This window comes from Enhydra lutris, unplaced genomic scaffold (assembly GCF_002288905.1).
Source record: "Enhydra lutris kenyoni isolate GAN:26980312 unplaced genomic scaffold, ASM228890v2 scaffoldscaffold5, whole genome shotgun sequence".
Lineage (NCBI taxonomy): Eukaryota > Metazoa > Chordata > Mammalia > Carnivora > Mustelidae > Enhydra > Enhydra lutris.
Window position 1 is genome coordinate 45732337 of NW_019154089.1, and position 22156 is coordinate 45754492.

At 39.8% G+C, this 22156-nt stretch overlaps 1 protein-coding gene across 1 annotated transcript in view; it reads left to right on the forward strand.

Annotated features, from left to right (window-relative positions):
* Nucleotides 1–16816: 16816 nt before the first annotated feature.
* LOC111141198 (3-oxoacid CoA-transferase 1) overlaps nt 16817–22156 on the forward strand; it is a 125956-nt gene continuing 120616 nt past the window's right edge. Inside the window, exon 1 of the mRNA XM_022493605.1 lies at nt 16817–16966. Coding sequence (XP_022349313.1) covers nt 16889–16966 — 78 coding nt within the window. The 5' untranslated portion in view covers nt 16817–16888. The remainder of the gene's footprint in view (nt 16967–22156) is intronic.

A 22156-nucleotide genomic window follows, 5' to 3' on the forward strand; every position in this document is an offset into this window, starting at 1 on the left:
TTGGCACCTCGGTGTTTATTTTAAATAAATTTACAATTCCAATAATTCATTCAACAACCATGGACTTTTAGTAGAAAGCATAGTTGACACTGGGAATTATTGCTCAACCGATAACTCAAGTATGTGCTTGTTTTCAGAGAGTTGAAAGGGATGTGAGAGCATATAGTACAGCCCTTCATCTCCAGATGAAGAAATGGGACAGAATTTGACTGTGAACTGCTCCAAACCCTACAGTACACAATTTTGTGATTTGTGCAAGACCATACCAAAGTAAGCATCTGAAGAAGAGTGTCTCACCATAGATATAAACAGGTAACAGCCAGCCCCACCATGAAAGGCACTGAAGAAAATACTTGAAGCCAAAAAAACCCTGGCCTAAAAAAGAAAATGAGTAATTTTCTCCAACTTTATAAGTTATTTTTACTTTTTTTTTTTTTTTTTTAGATTTTTATTTATTTATTTGTCAGAGAGAGAGAGAGGGAGAGAGAGCAAGCATAGGCAGACAGAATGGCAGGCAGAGGCAGAGGGAGAAGCAGGCTCCCTGATGAGCAAGGAGCCCGATGTGGGACTCGATCCCAGGACGCTGGGATCATGACCTGAGCCGAAGGCAGCCGCTTAACCAACTGAGCCACCCAGGCGTCCCAAGTTATTTTTACTTTTAAAAAAACCTGTAAAAATATGCTAGATTTAAAAAACTTCTCAAAGAAATTAATAACTCATTATGAATCTACCAAATTATCTTCTAAAATAAATGATTGATCTATTTGTACCATTATCCTCATCGCTAATATATAATTGGATGAAATCCAATTAGTTAAGAGGAAATTAATTAAATTTAATAAAATTTTGGACCAGGAAGACTTTTTGTCTCTTGCAGTGTCTCTCTAGTTCCCTCTACTGACAATGTTTAACATCGTATCAGCTTACCAAAAAATACTTAAACGGCTCATTCATTCATTCATTTTTCTCATAGAAGAGGCAAAAAAGGATAAATTTAGAGCTCATAGTCAATAAATCTATAACCAGAACAGTAACAGCATATGCAATGACTCTAAGTTTGGAAATTGCTTGGCAGTTTGGAGGAATGGAAGGAAGCCAAATGGTCCTAGTGTGAGGGGGAAAGTGGAACAAGGTGAGCTTTAAGACTATCTCTTAAGGTGGATGCCCCACTCATAACCATGGAAATAAACTTCAAACCCTGGAGTGAGCTTCTGTTGGCCATATCTATGTTAATTGACCCCATCTTCTGGCCATGGCCAATTCATTTATTCAATTAGTTGCTCATTAATTCAGTGTTTAATGAGCACCTACTCGATACCAGGCACAGGTGTATGGTAATAAACAAGACAGAAGGGCCTTTGTGGAGATAGATCAAATGGTAGATAATAGATAGATCCAGAGGTAAAAATCGGACAGAAACCAAGTCAATCAGATTCTTTCTCCAGGTAATTTGAAACACTAAAGAGAGAAGCACAGAGACAGGACTAATCATACTAATGTCAGTGCTCCAGGGAGAAACCCATCTGCTGCTACAGAGGTTCCTAGGGGAGGACTTGGGTTTCTTTGGCTCCCTAAATCTTGGTTACTCAACTTTTTCTTGATAATTTCCCATATCTTTATCCTGAAACTAATTAGAGTCAGTTTCTGTTGCCCACAACAAAAAAAAAAAATACAGAATGGGTATATGTTAGTAGGGGCATATCAGGCAAGGCTTCTGATGCCATGTTAAAGATTGTGGACTTTAACTTTTTGCGGGGGGGGGAGAAAGAGAGAGGGACACTGTAGAAGGGGAGGGGCAGAGGGGGAGAGACAGAGAGCATCTTAAGTAGGCTCCATACTCACCAAAGAGCCAGATGTGGAGGTCATTCTCACAACCATGAGGTCATGACCTTAGCCGGAATCACAAGTGGAATGCTTAACCCACTGAGCCACCCAGGCGCTATTAGGCAGAATAATTTTGACTGCAGTTCTCAGAAAAATCAACTACAATCTAAACAATGAGGAAATAAATGGTTTGGAAAATGAGTCCCAGAGGTAGGACAGGCTTCAGTGCTGACTTAAATCAGCAGCCCTAGCTCCATTTTTCTGCAAGTCTTTTGGCTCTGCATTTTTTGTATGTTGGCTTTACCCTCAGCCTGATTGTAAAAGGCTGCAGCTATTACAGGCCTCATATCTAAGAAAACTACCATTAGAGGAAGAGAACAGCAGTACGCAATTTTGTGATTTGTGACTGAAAGCTCACAGAGGGAGAGGGAGAGGCAGACTCACCACTTATGGAGAGCCCAATGTCGGGCTCGATCCCAGGAACCTGAGATGATGACCCGAGCTGAAGGCAGATGCTTAACTGACTGAGCCACCCAGGCGCACCAGAAAGGGCTTTTTTCAATTAGACATTCTATCAGTGAATTAGAATTAATTGTGAGTTATAGACAAAACCACAGAGGCTGAAGACAGATGCTCATTGCTCTCTCAGATTCCAGAAATCTGTAAGTTTTCAGTCCAGAGTTGTATAAGCACTCCATGGTGTCAGGGTGCCAGATTTCTTCCATCTTGTTGTTCTGCCACAAGTGTTTCCTTCCTAAGGAAGGAAATCAGCTCTTGATCTAAGGTGGTTTGTGGAAGTCTAGGCATTATATTCATATTCCAGCCAGTAGAAAGGAAGAAAGGCAGATCATGTTCTCTCCTCGTAAGGGCATTTCCTGGAAGCTGTATTGACCATTTCCACTTTTATCCAACTAGCTAGAACTTAATCATATGGCCGTACCAGGGTATAAGAAGCTAGAAAAATGTAGGCTTTATTCCCAGCAACCCATGAGCCTTCTAGCGTGACCAATGATCCTAGTTTGTCTGGAATTTAGGGCTCCCATGAGACACAGGATTTTCAATGTTAAACAGTTGGTCACCATAGTTCCATTACTCTGGAAAGAGAGGAGAATGGATATTTTCCAACACAGCCACAATCATTTGGGAGCTTTTTTGTTGTAACTGATAAGTAGACATAAAATGGCATAAGATACAAACAGAAAAAAAAAAAAAAACAATTTGCTGAATGATGTAACTGAAAAACAGAGGCCCAAATAAAGGCATTAGAACCAGGTCTTTCTCGAACTGCCTATTGCCCTTGGTTCTCTGTTGGCGCCATTTTCAACGTGGTACGAATGGTGGCAAAAGGCTGCCAGCAGCATTGGGCTCCCATTCTTTAAATTAGAAGCCAGTCAAAAAAAAAGATCCTTAATCTCCTAACAACCAGAACAAAATCTAAGAGCCTGGTCCTCACACACCTGAATTTAATCAGCTCCTCATCCCTAAGGTCATTACTGTCCCCAGGGTATCACTGTCCCTTGGAGCAGGTGGGTTCACCCCTCCCTGCCAAACTATTAGACCTGAAAGCAAAGAAAGGAAGTTTTATTTTAAAAACTGTCGGTACACAGAAAAGGGTGGTCGGAGGCTACTGAGCAGGAAAATCACAAATGTTCACTATTGTATGATCCCTGATCCCTTTGCCATGCCTACGATATCTGAAAAGCAGAGAGATTGAGATCACTGCCAGAAAGAAAATCTTGCTCTCCAATAACAACAGATACACAGGAGATCTAGGTGATGCTCTAACGTGGTTTTAAACAGCCTCTTCTGTCTGGCTTTTCCTTCCTCATTCCTGTCCCACCTGGTCTTCATGGTCTTAATCAATCCTTTATTCCTATTCCCAGTGAGCTATAACCAGTTTTCCTAAATGGACACAGAAGATTAAAAACTTCAGATTCTTCAAGTCCCTAACAGAAAATTATCCAAAAGGCCAATACACCCTTGCTCAGTTAATCTGAGCACAATTTATGGTTTAACATCAGTGGTATTATGCAGACAGTCTTCTATTTTTTTCAGTCTTACCAAACCCCCTCCACCATACCAGTACATATATCCTGCATAATATATGTTATGTGTCTATATGATGTTAATAAAACTTATGTAATTTTTTTCTAATTCAGATTTTGAGGCAAAAACACATTTTGGTCCATATGGCATGACTTAGAGCTCACATAGTAAATCAGAATGGTAGTTGTATCAGAAAAGAATTACTTGGGGTGCCTGGGTGGCTCAATCAGTTAAGTGTCTGCTTATGGCTCAGGTCATGATCTCACAGTCCTTGGATAAAGCCCCACATCAGTCTCCCTGCCCCGAGAAGGCCTTCTTCTCTCTCTACCTCTACCCCCCTCCCAGCTTGTCCTTTCTCTCACTCTCAAAAGAATAAATAAAAATCTTAAAAAAAAAGGAATTACTTTACTCTTCAAATAAATTATATTTGTATAGCACTTTAAACATCCCAGAAAATTCTTGCATCTTATCTCTAAGTCTCAACAACTTGGTGAAGCAGGTAGATATAAATATTTTCCATACTTCATAGGTAAAAACCTGAAGCTCAGAAAAAGTTACATGACTTGTTTAATTTCCCACAAGTAGCGAGTGACAGAGTAGAAATTAGAACCTCCTTTCTCTTGGTTCCTACATCTCTGATCATTCCACACGTGTGCCACCACTCTCACCTTCTTCCCCATCTCTCCACTTTCCAAAACCTCAGCTGATTTACCACTGGGCCTTTGGGGATGCTTTATATCACACTGTGCCCTCAGACTATGAGAGACCTAGGTTCGAACACCATCTCCTCTTCTTACTTCTCACATCCTTTCTGCTCTGTTTAACATTTCTCACTCTCATGATTTGGCTATCATGTATACAGTGTATACAATGATACCCAAATCTATCCTATCTCCAACCTAAACCTCTTCATTGAGTTTCATACTTCCATATATTGTTATATGAAATCACTTACTGGGCATTTCAGCTGTAAATGCCATAGGTATTTCAAATTTAAAATGTCCAGTCCTGGGATTATCATTTCCTACCCCATCTGTGATACCCCAGCTCCTATCTTGGAATCATTCTTGAATCCTATTCACTCAGCCCCATTCCAGTTTCACCCAAACAGACACAAAGTTCTGAATATTTTACCTCCTTTCCTTTCCAAGGAGAGGTGAGCAACTATCCAACCTGAGTCTTGATTAATATATTCGATTTTATTTTATTTTTTAAAAAGATTTTATTTATCTGTTTGGCAGAGAGAGAGATAACAAGTAGGCAGAGAAGCAGGCAGAGAGGAGGGCGGGGAAGCAGGACCCTGGGATCATGACCTGAGCCGAAGGCAGAGGCTTTAACCCACTGAGCCACCCAGGCGCCCCCAATATATTCAATTTTATTAAGAGGATAATTGACCCATTGTGGTAGATACAGCAATAGTCCCACAAACACATCCACGTCCTAATTTCTAGAACCTGTGAATGTTACCTTACATGGCAAAGGAAAAGTAAGGTTGCAGATGGAATTGAGACTGCTAATCAGCTGAACTTAAAATAGGGATGTTACCCTGGATTATCTGGGTGAACCCATTATAATCACAAGGGTGAAAAGTGGAAGAGGGAGGCAGACGTTAGAGTGATGCCAGAGGAGAACTGGACTCACCTTTGCCAACTTTGGAGATGGAGAAAGGGGGTGATGAACCAAGGAATGTGAGTAGCCTAGAAAATATCCAGAACCTAGAAAAGGCAAAGAAACTTAGCTAAGGCCTCCATTAGGTTTTTATTTGTTTGTCACAGATTGCCACAAAATCAGTGGCTTAAAACAACACACGTTTATTTCCTTATGGCTCTGGAGGTCGGAATTCCAAAATCAGTGTCAACAGGTGCCAACAGGGCACACTGCCTCTCGCAGTTCTAGGGAAGAATCTGTTTCCTGTTTTTCTCCAGCTCCTAGAGCTGCATTTTTTACATTCCCTAACTGGTATCCCTTTCATCTGTCTTCAGAGCTAGCCATGTGGCAGATTCAAATCTTTTGTGCTTTTATCATATCACCTTCTCCTTTCTGATGTCAAATCTGCTTACATTCCAGATTCTTGTAAGAATCCAACATCTAATTGTTTGCTCCCAGCTCTTAAAAGACTTGTTAGAAGCTATTCATGTCTAAAGGACAGCCAGCTCTTTTATTACTATTGGACAGAACGCTGCTGTCCAATAGAACTTTCTGTGATAATGGATATGACCTATACTTGTGTTGTATTTCATAAAAATTGAATCACATATGGTCTCTTATGATTAGCTGCTTTTGCTTACACAACGTCTTCAAGGTTCATCCATTTTTGTAGCATGCATTAGTACTTCATTCCTTTTTCTTACCAAATAAGAGTCTGCTGTTTGGATTTACCACATTTTGTTTATTCATCAGTTGATGGGACCTTGGGTTGTTTTCACCTCTGGCAGTTAATATAGCTATAAACATTTCCGTACAAGTTTTGTGTGGCCCTATGTTTTCACTTTTTTAGGGTAAGAAATGAACTGCTGTGTCATATGGCAACTCTATGTTTAATTGTTTGACAAACTGCCAGACTGTTTTCTATTTTACCTTCCCACCACTATGTTAGGGTTCTATTTTCCTAACATTCTCACCAACATTTCTTATTTTCTTATTACTTCATTTCTTTTTTTTTTTTTTTGCCTCAAAAAGTGACATTTTTTTTTTTTGCCTCAAAAAGTGACATTTTTTTTTGCACTTTTTTTTTAATATTACTTCGCTTCTTGATTCTAGTCATCCTACTGGGTGTAACTGGTATTGTGTTTTTGATGTGGATTTCCCTAAAGAATAACTGTGTTGAGTATCTTTTCATGTGCTTATTGGCCATTTGTGTATCTTTGAAGAAATGTCTATCCAGCTCCTTTGTACATTTTTAAATGGGCCATTAAAATTTTTATTATTGACTTGTAAGAGCTCTTTATATATTCCAAATAGAAATTGTTTATGAGATGTATGATTTTCTCCTATTTTTTCCTATTCCATAGGTGATTTTTCACTTTCTTAATGGTGTCCTTTTTCTTTTGCTGCTCGTGTTTTTTTGTTTTTCTTACTTTTCTAAGAACCCATCACCAAATCTGAGGTCATGAGATTCATCTGTGTCTTCTGAGGATTTTATAGTTTAGCTCATTTTACATTTGGGTCTTTGATCCATTTTGCATTAATTTTTGCTTCTGGTGTGAAGAAAGGGTCCAACTTAATTCTGCATGTGGATATCCAGTTCTTGGAAAGACTATTTCTTGCCCATTGACTAGTTCTGGCACCTTTGTTGAAAATCAGTTGATAAAGTCTATTGATATTTTTACCTAGTTACATTATCCATTACTTAAAGTTGAATATTGGAGTCTCTATTACTATTCAATGGTCTATTTCTTTGTTTCTGAGCTTTTACTCCATTTATTTGGCACTCTGATGCTAGTGACATATATATTCATAATTTTAATATTTTCCTGTTGGATTTTCCTTTTATCATGATTTGATGGGTACCCTTACAAAAGATCTGGCTATGGGGAATACTTTCTCTTCCTGCCCCACCCTTCAACTAAAAAGATGTAAAAATAAGCCTTCTCTTACATGCAGAGAGTCTAGTTTTATTATTACTAGGACTGACTTTCAATAGACAATTCAATTATTATTGCATACCTATCCAATTATTGTCAGAAAAGAGGGCCACAGATTATTCTAAAACACAAGATATTACTTTTAATTTATTCATTTCATTATGACAAGAACATGACTCTCTTGTTTCCAAATCATTAGATTCTAGCTCTTTTCTAAGCAATGCCAAAGAAATATTTCTTAGAAAAACTAGACGTCTAGGGGTTCCTGGGCAGCTCAGTCAGTTAAGCATCTGCCTTTGGCTCTGGTCATGATCCTGGGGTCCTGGGATAGAGCCCCATGGCAGGCTCCCTGCTCAGCGGGGGATCTGCTTCTCCTTCTCCCTCTACCCTTACCCCTGCTCCTTCTCTCTCTTTCTCACTCACTCTATCAAATAAATAAATAAAACAAAACAGAACTAGACTTCTTGTCCCATGAAAGGGAATAGATCTCATTTCTTCTTATACTGCTGCTGTATAGAAAAGAACCTGCTCTAGAACAAATGTCTGATGACTTCAAATTTTAAAATTGTTTTTATCACCTCTTCAGGAACAGATATTTATAGATATTTCAAAAAGAAGGTGGAGGTTATATAACTTTTTATCCACAATGAAATAAGAGTATTAATTAAAACAGCATAAGGAATAAAGTCAAATCACCTGAAATTAAAGTAACTCCTATTGAAATTTCTATAAATATTCTCCTGGGCATTCATGAATAAACAAAAACAATTTTTCTTTTTTTTTGTAGATTCTTACTGTCATAGGGCTTTAATCTGATTTTTTGACTTTTCGATGTCTTGGAGATATTGAAATGTGTCATTCTTATTAATATTTCAAGGTCTGCATAATTAAGAGCTTAAGAAATTTTATTGGATAATGATTAATTTAAAAATTACACAAATAGTATACAGTCACCTACAGTAAAAATTAAAACAAGTCAATGCATACAGATGGAAAATTATAAATTTGTCTTCACTTTGGACTCCTACTCTCTCTAACCTTCTAGAATAACCACTGTTTGTTTTTTTCAGATATCTAGGAATTTCCATATAAATACCACAAATATATAATTTTGGTTTATTCCTCTTTACATAAATGAAATCACATAATAAATATTATTCTGCAACTTGATTTCTTCAAAATATATCCTGGTGAAGTTTTCCTGTAAGTACATGTAGATCCCTCTTATTCTTTATGACTGCTGTGTAGTACCTCTAGGTAAAGATATCTATGAATTCCTCCCAGTACTTTCCTAACTGCATTCTAGTAAAATAGCACTTTAACACTTTTTGACTGGTTATGCTCTAGGACTCATCAGTAATATTTGTCCATTCTGTCCTCTTAGCAGAAGTGTTTTGTTAGACATCAATAAATGAGACAGCAGGTTACTCTGAGATAGGCAGAAAACCCAATGTAGATATGCCTGGAGGGTAGCCATGCTTCAAGTCACAGCTCAAGCCTAGAGGGAACTGGCTAGTGTCCATTAATAATTTTTAAGTGGGGAGATGTTTATTGTGTTGATTTATTTATTTTCCAACTTAATAGCTTTTTATCACTGAAGTACATGTAGATTCTTTTCATTGAAGGCTGCCACCCCCATTCATCTATAGAGAAATACATGTTGGAAGATCATCACTGCCATTCCATTGTGGGTCACCACAGGAACGATTAGTGTGTGATGTGAAACACAACGTTCAGTCTCCTGAAATGCTCCTCTGGATTCCTGGGTTAGGACTGGAGAAGGCAAAGTTAGTAACCAAACTGGAAATCATATTTGTACGTATATACATATATACATATGAAATATATATAAATATTATACACAGGAAGTATATAAATATGTATATTTTGTAAGAACACTTCACACGAGATAGACCCTCTTAACACATTTTTGACTGCACAATACAGTATTGTTAACTACACGCACAGTGTTGTACAGCAGATCTCTAGAACTTACTCATTGTGTATATGTGAAACTCTACACATGTTGGATAGCAACTCCCACATTCCCCCCTCCCTGAGTCCCTGGCAACCATCATTCTACCCTCTGCTTTTATGAATTTGACTCTTTAGATACCTCATATAAGTGGAATCTTACAGTATTTGTCTTTCTGTGGCTGACTTACTTCAATTAGCATAATGTCCTCCAGGTTCATTCATGCTGTTACATATGGCAGGATCTCCTTCTTTTGTAAGGTATGTTTATATCACATTTTTTTTATCCATTCATCCGTGAATGGATATTTCTGTTGCTTCCACATCTTGGCTATTGTGAATAATGCTGCAATGAATATGATGGTACAAATACCTTGAGATCCTGAAATGGGTATTTTGAACTCACATCAAAACTCTATGTATAGGGGTGCCTGGGTAGCTCAGTCCTTAAGTGTCTGCCTTCGGCTTGGGTCGTGATCCCAGGATCCTGGGATCAAGCCCCGCATCAGGCTCCCTGATCCCCGGGAAGCCTGCATCTCCCTGTCACTCCCTCTGCCTGTATTCTCTCTCTCACTGTCTCTCTCTCTGTGTCAAATAAATAAAACCTTAAAAAAACCTATATGTAAAACCTTAAAAAAACCTATATGTATATGTGCTATTAAAAGTCAATTAGAAGTTATACAATATTTTAAACAATGACAGAAAATACCTAAAGTCCTGCTCTCATTATATGTATTTTTTTTTCATTTTTTCAGTGGTCTTTTCCAGCTTTTGGCCTTATGTGAAACTATATGACACACAGCTGTGATCATTATACAGTTTGAATTCTGCTTTTTACAATTATCCTTAACATTTCCACATGCACTTAAAATTTTTACTTTTTAGTGGTGGCAAAATAAAACTTTCAAAAAGGATGTACTATAATATAATGAACTGGTTCCTTATGCCTGGATAAGTGACCCTGAATTCTGCTCTACTGAGCAGCTAAGATAATAAACATGGAACATGATACAGAAATAAAGGGTGTCACAATGACTTGGCCGTATTTTTTTGAAATATATTATTGCAGGCATTAGTTTTCTTAGAGTGCAACTAGTGGATGGTGTCACAAAAATAAATAAATAAATAATCAATCACCCAGTCAACAGGGTACATGAAAAGGTGCTCAACATCACTAACCATCAGGGAAATGCAAAAATCAAAACGACATTGAGCTATGCCTGTCAGAACAGCTGTTATCAAAAAACAAAAAATAGTAAGTGTTGGCAAGGATGTGGAGAAAAGGGAAACCTTGTGTATTGCTGGTGGGAATATGAATTCACACAGCCACCGTGGAAAACAGGATGAACTTTTCTCAAGAAATTAAAAATAGAAATATCATATGATCCCGCAATTCTACTTCTGGGTATTTATTCAAAGGAAATGAAAACACTAACTCAAAAGATATAAGCATCTCCATGTTCACACAGCATAATTCATAATAGCCAAGGCAAGGAAGCAACCTGTGTCTATGTGTTCATCAATGGATGAATGGATAAAGAAAATGTGATATATTGTTTTATACATATGTGTACATATACATCTTCTGTATATGGATATATACAAAATTCAGTCATAAAAGAGAGATTGTTGCCATTTACAACAACACAGAGGGAACTTGAGGGCATTATGCTAAGTAAAATAAGTCAAACAGAGAAGAACAAATACTTACCATCTCACTTGCATGTGGAATCTAAAAAATGAAAAACAAACAAAAATCCCCAAAGTCATAGAGAACAGAATGCTGGTTGCCAGAGAGGGTAGGGAATAGGCAAAATGTGTTAAGGGAGTCAAAAATTACAGACATCCAATTATAAAATAAATAAATCATGGGGTGTAAGGTACAGCATGGTGACTATAACTAATAATACTATATTGTATATAATTTTTAAGATCTCATAACAAGAAAATACATGCTATTTGTATGTGGTGGTGGCTGTTAACTAGATCATTATGTTGTATAACTGAAACTAAAATAATGTTATATGTCAATTATACCTTAATAAAAATTTTAAGTGACTATCTTATACCATTTTAGGAAGATGGCTTGTTTATTTTATGATTATCAGAGGCATTTATAAGAAAAGACCTAAGTTTCACTTACATTAATTAAACAGGATTTAGTCTTGCTTACATGGCCTAAATGATTTTGTTTGCTTAGGGAATTTTCAAGTTGGTCTCCTCTTTGCATTTTATTTTAATAATAGGAAAGAAGGCATGAGCAAAGACTCCATGTCAAAAGGCCCTTGGTATGTACAGGGAGCAGAAGGTGGGCTGCCATAGTTTACTTTTAAATAAAATTGCATTTATAACCCAAATAATTAGTAAACATTTATTTTAAAGTAAAAATGTATTTATAACCCAAATATTATAAAACAAATACAAAATATTATATTATTATAATATATATTATAAACATACATTTTATATTTATAATATTAAGAATATCATAAAAGTGGTACTTTATAATTTAAATGATTTTTTCATTTTAATTGTGAAATATTTTTTCTGTTATAAATGAAGTCAATGAAGATAACAAAACTCTTTTGATGAACAAAAACTTCACAACCATGGAGTTATGCCTGATGGTTTTCTTGTTTTTGTTTTTCTATTTGGGTGCACAATACTAAGAAAATTCTGATTTATACTACAGCTTGCCCTAAAATCCTTAAAATCTGTTTCAATTAAAGTAGATCAGAAGCTTAAAAGTAGCAGAAAGTGTTTGCTTCAATAGTCAATCACTAATCATATTGGTTACTTCTTGTTTGTATATACAAATGTATATTAAGTGAACAAAATTGAAGACAACTTCTAATGCTATCCATAATATGACATTATCATGAAGTGCTTTAGGTGCTCTTGTTGAAAAACTAGTATGCTGTAATGAGAAATAATGCTAGGCAGTAGACCTATCTGAGCAGAGCATCCAAGTATTATACATCTATATAAAATTATGAGTCAACATGCAAAAGTGAGAATGATAAAAAGCTAAGTACAGAGCCTCTACCTTTGTTAACACTTATTTATTTTTTAAGTTCTAGCATGGGCATTGAGAGGACAGAGAAACTTTATTAAGATCTGCCTCCTAACTACAATCTGGTAACCTTTAGTATGTTGAAATCAGAGATAATTCACAATTGAGTGCACATGCTACTGCTTTGTTAGAATTGACAGAGTAGCTCGAATATAATTTAAGATTTAATTTCAAAATATAATGTGTATGGAACTCTGAAGTACTTCTATAAAATCATTAAGGTTATATGGTTTGCTGAGCCTGGTTAGAGAGATGGCTACAAATGAATGTTGAACATTTGTAGCCTGTGAGGATTCCTGAAAAGTTCAGGAGAGTGTGTAAGAAGACCAGAGTTGTATTGGAAATGATCATTTAAGAGGTGGTTAACTCTGAGAGGGAAAGGAAGTTTATCTAGGAAGGGACTGCAATCAAAGAGATAAGAGAAACTGAAACTGAAGTTGGGCACTTGGGCAGAATGAGGGAAACGTAGGTCTGAGGGTCAGCTTCAAAGGCATCTCATAAAAGAGGGAGGTATAAAGACAAAAGTAATCTTTAATGCTGTATAGTCTAGGGTTTGAATCCTGCCTGATATTTTCCAGATCAGAAAGCATCTGAAAAATAGTTAAGTTCACAAGGTATAACCTTCTAGCACCTGAATACTGCAAACAGACGCTGGTCTGGACATGAGCTTAACATCTTGCATTCTGTGGCTCTTTTTAAACTCTTATCCACGGTGATCCCCATAGTTAGAGAATAGCATAACCAATATCTGAACCCAGGCAGGCTAAAAGAGTCCATGTGCTTTACCTTTTGCTACCAATTTTGTTGTGTGAATTCATCCTGAGGAAGTCGAGAGGCAAAAGCTGAATAGCTTGAAATATAAAGGAAATAATGAAGGGGAAGGAGAACCAGAAGAGATGATCGCCTTCTATGCCAGGGTAGGAAGCCTGAACTTTTAATCTTTTTTTAAAAAATATTTTATTTATTTCACAGAGAGAGAGAGAGGGAGAGAGAGCGCGCGAGAGGGTGCACCCAAGCAGAAGGAACAGGAGGGAGGGAGGGAGAGAGAGAGAGTAGTCTCCCTGCTGAGCAGAGAGTCCAATGCAGGGAGGCAGAGGCTTAACCAATTGAGCCATCTAGGTGCCCCTGAATTTTGGATTTTAAAGGCAGTGGGGAAAACCACTGAGGGGTTTTAAGCAGAAGTAACAATCAAATTTGAATGCGTACAAAATGGCTTTGGTGTGTTTTGCTCCTGTAAGTTTCTTTAGCACCTTAACATAAGTTTCATTTTCATTCTTGGAGTTGAACCCTCTCCAAACATCTCATGTACTTATTTTACTTTTTCTCCCCCTACATTGTAAGAAAAATTTAATTTACTTTTATCCACTGAATATTAAATGCACATTAGTTAATACAAGGCACTGCTTCAAAGAATCTATGAAAACACACAAAAGAAGTAAATTAGGAGATGATGATTTGCATTATGAAACAATACATTTACAGATTTATGTAAAATTTCAAACTTCTGTCTTTCAAATCCACTAGAGGAAAATTATTTCTCTGAAGGGATTTGTTTTTATGTTAACAAACCATTGTATACAATGAAGCACACATTTTTTTTTTTTTTAAGATTTTATTGAGTTATTCAACAGAGAGAGAGAGAGAGATCACAAGTAGGCAGAGAAGCAGGCAGAGAGAGAGGGGGAAGCAGGCTCCCTGCTGTGCAGAGAGCCCGATGTGGGGCTCGATCCCAGGACCCTGAGATCATGACCTGAGCCGAAGGCAGAGGCTTAACCCACTGAGCCACCCAGGCGCCCCGAGATGATGCTAATAAATAGCATCTTAGGATAATTTAAACAAAAATCTCTCAAGCAGAGAATGACAATTTACAATCTAACTTTGACAAATTGTCTATATTCATTCTACAGAGAGGGAATATATATATATGTATATATATACACACACACACACATACACATATATACACATACATATATATAAATGAATGTGTATATGTATATAAAAACAACATATGATATACATATATACATACACATATATAAAATGACATCATACAAAATAAACTTTCCTTATTGCGTCTCTGGAATCAGGCCTTTTGTTTAAAAGCTTTGAATTCAATTAAATTCTTCCAATTTTTGAGAATGTGTAAATTAAGCTGTGCAAGATTACACAAAGTTTCCAGAATATATTTGCCACAAGCTGTCCTTTAAAGCAAGGGGGAACTATTCTTATTAGATCAGAAAAATTCAGATATTCAAAAAAATAGGTTTTTTCACAGACTAAAATTGAAATGGCTTTGTGGAACCAGGAGGGAAATGTGTACAAAAGAACTCTTCTGTAATTTGTTCAAGTTACTCTTATTTTAGATAAAATGTATAAAACACAGCCATTGAGCCATTAAAAAATAGTACAGTGTCTTGACCATAGAGTAGTGAGGGTGATTTTTTTCCCCACAAGAATTAAGAGTCACACAGAGTACAACACTGGAAATGTGTGTCTTTAATTTAGCCAGAAGCAACAGAGACCAGCCAAGAAGAGTGAGTCATATGACCACAGTTAGATGAAGTTGCCAAAGTTGTTTTCCATTTCATATGCCCTCTGGAAGGGTGAAAGTGGAAAAGCAGACCCAACTGCGAATGTCAGCTTTTTCACATTATGTAAGCTACAGTACAATAACTGCTGTATGCTGTATTAGGGCTAGTAATGGGACTTAAGTTCTAATACCCGAGTTTCACCTCTATCCAACTTCTTAAGATGTGTTGACAATATAGAGCATTACTAAGTTAATTTCTCTTAATGTAATTGGATAGTCTAACTTGGCATCTTATTCCCTCATTGATGTTGATTAAAATGATAATATCCATGAGGGAAAAGGAGCTAAAAGAATACAATAAAAGGGCAAATGCTTTTATGGACAGACTTGAAACTGGACCATGATTGTTCATTGCATTAGGTGTACTTGCTGAGGAAGCTAAGGTTTCATTTAATTTCCTTGTGTGCTTTGCTTTGTTTCAAAACTAACACCCATATTCCCAGGACTTGGTCAGCACTTAATAAAATAAAGCCTTTCCCCTTGGTCCTTCTAATCTGCTAAGTGCAGAGGATACTTTTGAAGAAATCAGATTTCGCTCATGTCCTCAAGGGGTTGTTCAAAAGATAAGGCTTTGAGAGCATATATTTGCCATACCAATTCAGGACTGTAACTTGAATGATGCCTAACATCTATTGAGTGTTTATAACAGAGCCAGAAGCTTCTCATGAACTATCTCATGTAGATCTTAGATAGTTCTGAGATTTAAAATTTTCAGAGGAGGCGGCGCCTGGGTGGCTCAGTCCTTAAGTGTCTGCCTAGCTTGGGTCAAGATCCTGGGGCCTTCAGATGGAGCCCCACATCAGGCTCCCTGCTCAGCGGGAAGCCTACTTCTCCTTTTCCCACTCCCCCTACTGTGTTCGCTCTCTTGCTGTGTGTGTCTCTGTCAAATAAATTTAAAAAAAATTTTTTTTAAATAAAATAAAATTTTTCAGATAAGGACACTGAAACTTAGGAAAGTTATTGTAACTTGCCAAGGGACAGTCAAAGGGGTATACACACCTGCATGTTTACAGCTGCTGAGTAATCTCTGGAGGTTTTGGGACTCAGGTGCCAGAAAAATCCTGAAAAATACAGACTTGGATGATGGGGAAGAAGGGAAGGAGGAAAAGACGGTCCCAGAGGCCCAGCCCTAACCTAGTGTCTCTTGTCCAGGTACAGTGTTGCCTAGGCTTCCCTGGCCACACCTAATGACAGATGGCTTGTGGCAGGTTCTTAAGGCAAACTTAACTTTACGCAAGCCAGGGCCAAGTGTGGGGAGAGGTGACTGAGAAATGGAAGAAATGGGAACGCTGCCCGGATGGGTAAGCGAAGTAAGGCACCTCCAGCGGGTATCCCCTTTGCAGCCCACACAGGTGACTCCGAGACAGACCCTGTGGCGCCCGAATGCTAGGCCAACTCTTACCGCAGACCTTGGGGAAAGCAAGCCCCCGCAGCCCCTCAAAGCTAACGGACTGACGAGGGGTTGCAGCAGCAAGTGCGCGCCGACGCAGCTGCCTGGAACGCGTGGGCAACGGACACTGCCGCGGAAGGGCCACGGCGCTTCCGCCGTCAACCGCCCGGGCTGCAACCGGCTCACGCTCTCCGCCGGGCCCCTCCCTGCCCGCGTCTCTCTAACCCTGCAGCCTCAGAGGGCGGGGGAGTGGAGGACGTCATCGACGCGCGGTCGAGCCTCCAGCCCGCCCCTCGAGCGTCTTCCCTTCCCTTCCCTCCCTTCGCGTTGACGCGGCTGGGCCCGGCAGCGCTCCCACACCCTCACGCCCCAACCCGTCGCCTCCTCCACGCCCGGCCTGGAACATGGCGGCCCTCAAACTCCTCTCCGCCTGGTTCCCGCTCTGCGCCTCCGCCCGCCTCACCGGGGGCGTCTGGTCCAAGGTAAAGTGCCAGCGAAGAAGGCCACGCACCGGCAGGACGCAGACGAAACGCCGCGTGGTGCCCGCGCTCTCCTCCTGACTACACCCACCCGCTCCACCCCACCAGTTAGCCTCCGTGGCGCCGTCTCCGGGGGCACCGAGACGCGCCACGCCTGCCTTGCCTCGCTGCCCCTTCGGGTGTCTGCCTTTGCGCGGTTCTGCAGCCGCTGCCCCGGGCCGGGTGCGACCAGGCGTAGGAGCACGCGGAGGGGCTGAAAGGGGGCCGGAGGGCGTGTGGCAGCTCCGCGGCGCCCTTCTGGGCTCGCTCGCGTCCTCTGGGACTTGCGTCCTCTCGGCTCGTATCTCCGCCCCGCGGGCAGCCTCCTGGGAGGGTGCCCCGGTCGAGGGATAGGTAAGGGTGACGGCAGCAGGGGACAGGTTTGCGCCTCGCGTTGGGGATTTCAGAGCAGGTTAGCTACGGGTCCGCGCAGGTTCGTCGCGGAAGGGGCGGATGCTCGGCGTCGCGGGGGTGGAAGGCCGTGCCCTCCTTGTCCTCCCTTATTAGGCTGTGCCGCACCGTGCGGAGGAGAAGGGGAACCCGCCTGGAGCGCTCGTCTGGGCACGTCTTCCCCGTCGGGCGTGCTCTTGTGGCGCAGGCATTCGGGTTGGAGGATTTCCATTTTCAAACTCTTAGGAAACCTTGTGCCGCCCTTAGTGCCAGCTCTCCACCAAGTGGTATCCTGAGACACTTTTCACCGCGATCGTTGGTTGATAAGCCCCCCCTCCCCCCGCATCCCCGCTGGACTCTGTCCCTACCTGTACCACCACGCCCAGGTGGGGTCCCTGTCTGGAGCCCTAAGAGGCTAGTACAGGCCGAGAGTGCTAGGTCCTGGAGGGTGATTTACCTTGGTTATCAGCGTAACCGCGGGAGCCTCTTCCTTCCTAGGGAAAAACGAAAAGTGGCGTTTTTATTTAGTAGCGCATTAAATAGTTTCGAGCTTGAAAGCGTATCTTGCACAAGGTGCGTACTCCCAGGGACCTGTCGCGCCCCAGTTGCTCTGTCTTTCCCGCATCCAATCTCTTGAGAACAGTGAACGCAGAGGGGCCAGTAAGCCCCTTAGGTAAATGCTATGGGATGATTTAGAACTGGGACATTTTATTCATAAATGCATTTTAGGAAGCATTTTGGTAATTGCTGATAGCTTTGGGTATATAAAGCATTATTAAAAGGGCACTTGACTGACCTTCAGTGACACTGCTGCCCGTGCTGAAACACGCATACCAGGACACTGCCATACCCTTGGATCCAGGTCAAAAACATTCCCTCTTTTGGTAGTTAGCTATTTACCTAAGTGTTATTTATTCACTTTCCTATGGCGTTAAACCACTTCAGAAGCCCAGCAAAACTCTTAGGAGACAGATGAGATGGTGTGTGTGTGTGTGTTAGGCAAGTCTGTCGAGCTTTAATGAACCAGAATTACCCGGAGGTTTTAGCAAACCAGTTTCTGGGTCCAACTCTAGAGTTTCTGATTTAGTAGGTCCCGTGTGGGGTCCCACACTTTACATAAGGAGTTCCCAGATGATGTTAATGCAGTTAGTCTGAGAACTACATTTCAGAGTCATTGGCATGGACTTAGATTTGAGTACACCATCCGAAGTTCTGTTTCTTCCTCCATTACTGTTTCAGAAGGAGCATTTAATACTATTCTCTATCCACTTTGGAAAATTATTACTGGAAGAAGTTCCTAAAAATACCATTAACACTTACCTGCCTTTCTTCTTTGAACCTGTTTTTCCCCCAGATTTCTCACCAATTCCATTCTCCCCCTGGTACAACTTATCAATCCATTCCACCTGGATGACACTTAGTCCTTCAAGCTCTTTCTGACCCAAAGGGAACCAGTCATAAAGTGATTGTTTCCCCCCTTGTTTTGTTCTGTTTTCATTATGGCCCAGAGCATCCCTACCCATCCAGGGAAATCTTGGACCCCTTCTTTCCTCTCCTCTTCCCTCCACCTCCAGTGGATAACCAGTGTCATGTATTTACCTTTAACTGAAATTTCCTTGGGGATGTCCTTAGCACTCTTTCCCAGCAATTATCTGATTCTTCCTTTTAGCTCCCTGATGAGATATTAACATTTGTATTTAAATTTTTGTAATTATTTAATGACTGTTACCTTTGCTAGTTTGCAACTTTCATCAGCGCAGGGACTATGCCTGAGTGGTTTTTTTGTTTGTCTCAATGCTGTATTCCAGTATTTCGTATATTTTATACAAAATGATTATTTTTGAACAAATGGATGAGTGAATGAAAGAATGATTTCCTCTGCCTCTTCCTGTTTCAGGCTTTCATATGAGTTTTGACATCTCTGTTTCAAAAGCTTTGGTGTCCCTTCCTCATTGAAGGAAGAAGTCAAATCTCTAGTGAGGTCCTTAAGGCCTTCCCCAGTCTTCCTTTCCAGCCTGATCTTCACAAGCTTCTCTCCATGGGGCCTGATCCCGCATGTCCCTGGGCTTGGCTCCTCTCAGTACCTTTATTTATGCTTCTCCTCTTTCTGAGTTCCCCATCCTCATTAGTATTTTAACTCCTGGCAAACTCAAGCTTTCTGATACACTGGGAAGAATGCATCATGACTTCACCTCTGCTCCTTTCAAGTGCTGGGCATCACTCTATTGTTAGAATAAAAAGAACATGTATGTTCCCTCAAAAACAGTATGCTACTACTTTAGAGAATTGGCCTAGAGTCAGTAACTCCCTGTAGGGTCTTTGTGATTTATTTATTCATGTCGTAAGTGCATAACTGGTAGTGTTTAGTGTAAGGTAAACATGCCACCTTTAACAGATACTGGTACTGTCAATTCACCCTTGACATTGGTAAGCGTTACAATACATATTACCATCTCCACTTGGCACTGATGCCATATTCTTGCCAAGCGCATGTACCTACCTGCATATTATTGCCTTTACCTTCCAACAGGGTCGTCTTCATCTCTCTCCGTATGGCTTCTCCCCACTTCTGTTTATCAAACTTTGATACTGAAGTGGGCGGTATCAATCTTCCTGTGTCTGATTTTTTTAACTGCAAGGTAACAAGGTAAATAACACCTGGGTGTACAGTTCCGTATCATTAAGATAAGATTAATTTAAAAATAAAGCAGTATGCTGTATGGATTTTCCCTGAAAGACCTTCAGAAGGAAGTATATATTTTCTTAAAGTTGGGGAGTATTGAATGACAAGAAAAAAATAAATTTAGGCAAAAGAAAGAACAGTAGGAGTGGTTAGAAAAGAAGGAGATTTTGAATTGGGAAATCATGAGATAAAATTTAGGCTCATCAGTGCAATCAGTCCTCAAATTCTAAATGTAAGGATTTGAACTAGAGGACAAAGGGTGAAGATGGAGAGAATTTTAAAAGTAGAAATAGATTAAATAGAAAAAAAAGGCAATGTAAGAATTTTGATTATTTCTTATCTTTCAGGACCTTAACTGTTCTTTTGCAGTATAGTCATTATTATTTTCTTCCTCCAATAGTAAAGCAGAAACTAGGGGCGCCATAAAACGGAATTTTGCTGAAGGTGGGAGAGTGAAAAAACAAAATGAAATGTTACCCAAATGTAAAGGAAGACCTTGGTGAAAAAAATCATGCCCAGAATACATTAGATGCTGAAGCCGTATAATTCATTACTCTTCATTTTTTTAGTGACCTCTGCCGACTTGAAGGCTATTTGTTTATTTATGTAGTAGATGTTGCTTGAATCTTTTCACCTCACTATTTTAGCATTTTAGAAAGTAAAGGTCAATTAAAGCAGTTTAGAACCTCACTTTGAATTCAGTTATTTATGAAAACAGGACACCACCTCTGCTTTCTTAGGGGGTGTCAGCAGTGTTACTCCTTAACTCCCAAAGGCTGGGAGAATGGGAGAGAATGTGGGCAGAGAGGAAGCCTGTTCAGAAAACAAACCTAGAGGCTTTCTCTGGGGTGCTGCCTCCAAGGCTCCAAGCCTTGAAGATCCACAGGAAACACTCTGGTGTTTCAGACATTCTCCTTCCTCTTTGCCTCACTACCTGTGTTTGTATGGCCAGATTGCCCAGTCATTTCTCCATGCTTAGAATGGCATACTTGACTACAGACAAAATAAACATGTTAAAGTAATCTTAAAGTTTTCAAAACCCTCAGCAAGGATGGCGTGGATTAATTTGCTATAGCATAGGTCATGGTAAAAAAAAACTCTTAGTAGAATTAGTAATGCATGCTTGTGTATATAGGTAAGGTAGAGCGTGGGGGGCGGGGGGTTAAATGTGAAAACGAAAGCCCAGTCAATGGCAAGTTAATTGTACTGCCCTGGTGGGGAATGGAGAGGGTTGTGTTGCTTAAAGGAAGCTAACAACCCCAGGGCAACTTCTGCAGTTCAAGCACCCAGTGGTGCAGTTCTGATACACCATTACTTAATCCTTACTGCATCCTTAAGAAACAACTGCAATCCTTTCGTAAACTTAAAGTTGGCACCCCTTACACTCAGATTTTGCAGTTTTCCCAGTTTCTCGCAATTGTGGCTGAACTGGAATTTGAAACAAAGGTATTTTGACCCCGAGATTACTGGAGTATGGCCCATTATGTCACACTATTGCTTTCTTAGCCAATAGATATCAAATGTCAGTATAACAAATAGATAACAAAGGTCAACAAATATTAACTGAATGTGTGAAAAATGAAAAAAAACCCACCAAAGTTGGGTGTAAATTCTTCATTATCTTGAGTCATTCTCATATTGCCTGCAAACATTTCACTTTTATTTCTTTAAGCTTTTGATTATCTGGATAAATGTGAAACACTTGAGTCTTTTCTAAAATACTTCTGAAGTATTTTTTTTAAAGATTTTATTTTTTTGAGACAGAGAGAGAGAGTGAGTCGGGGAAGAGTAGAGGGAGAGGGACAAGGAGACTCTTTGCTGAGTGCAGAGCTAGACATGGGCCTGGATCTCAGGACCCTGAGATCATCACCTGAACTGAAATCAGGAGCTCAACCCACTGATCCACCCAGGTGCCCTCTTCTGAGGTATTTTTTTTAAGGTGTGGGGCAAGCATTTTAATAATTTCTGTTTGTAATGAGGACACTAATTATCAGCTAGAACAAAGGAACAGAATTCCTGACAAGTCTGTGCTTATATATTTTTGTTTCCCTTTGTGAATCTGAAAAGTGTCCTGGATCTGT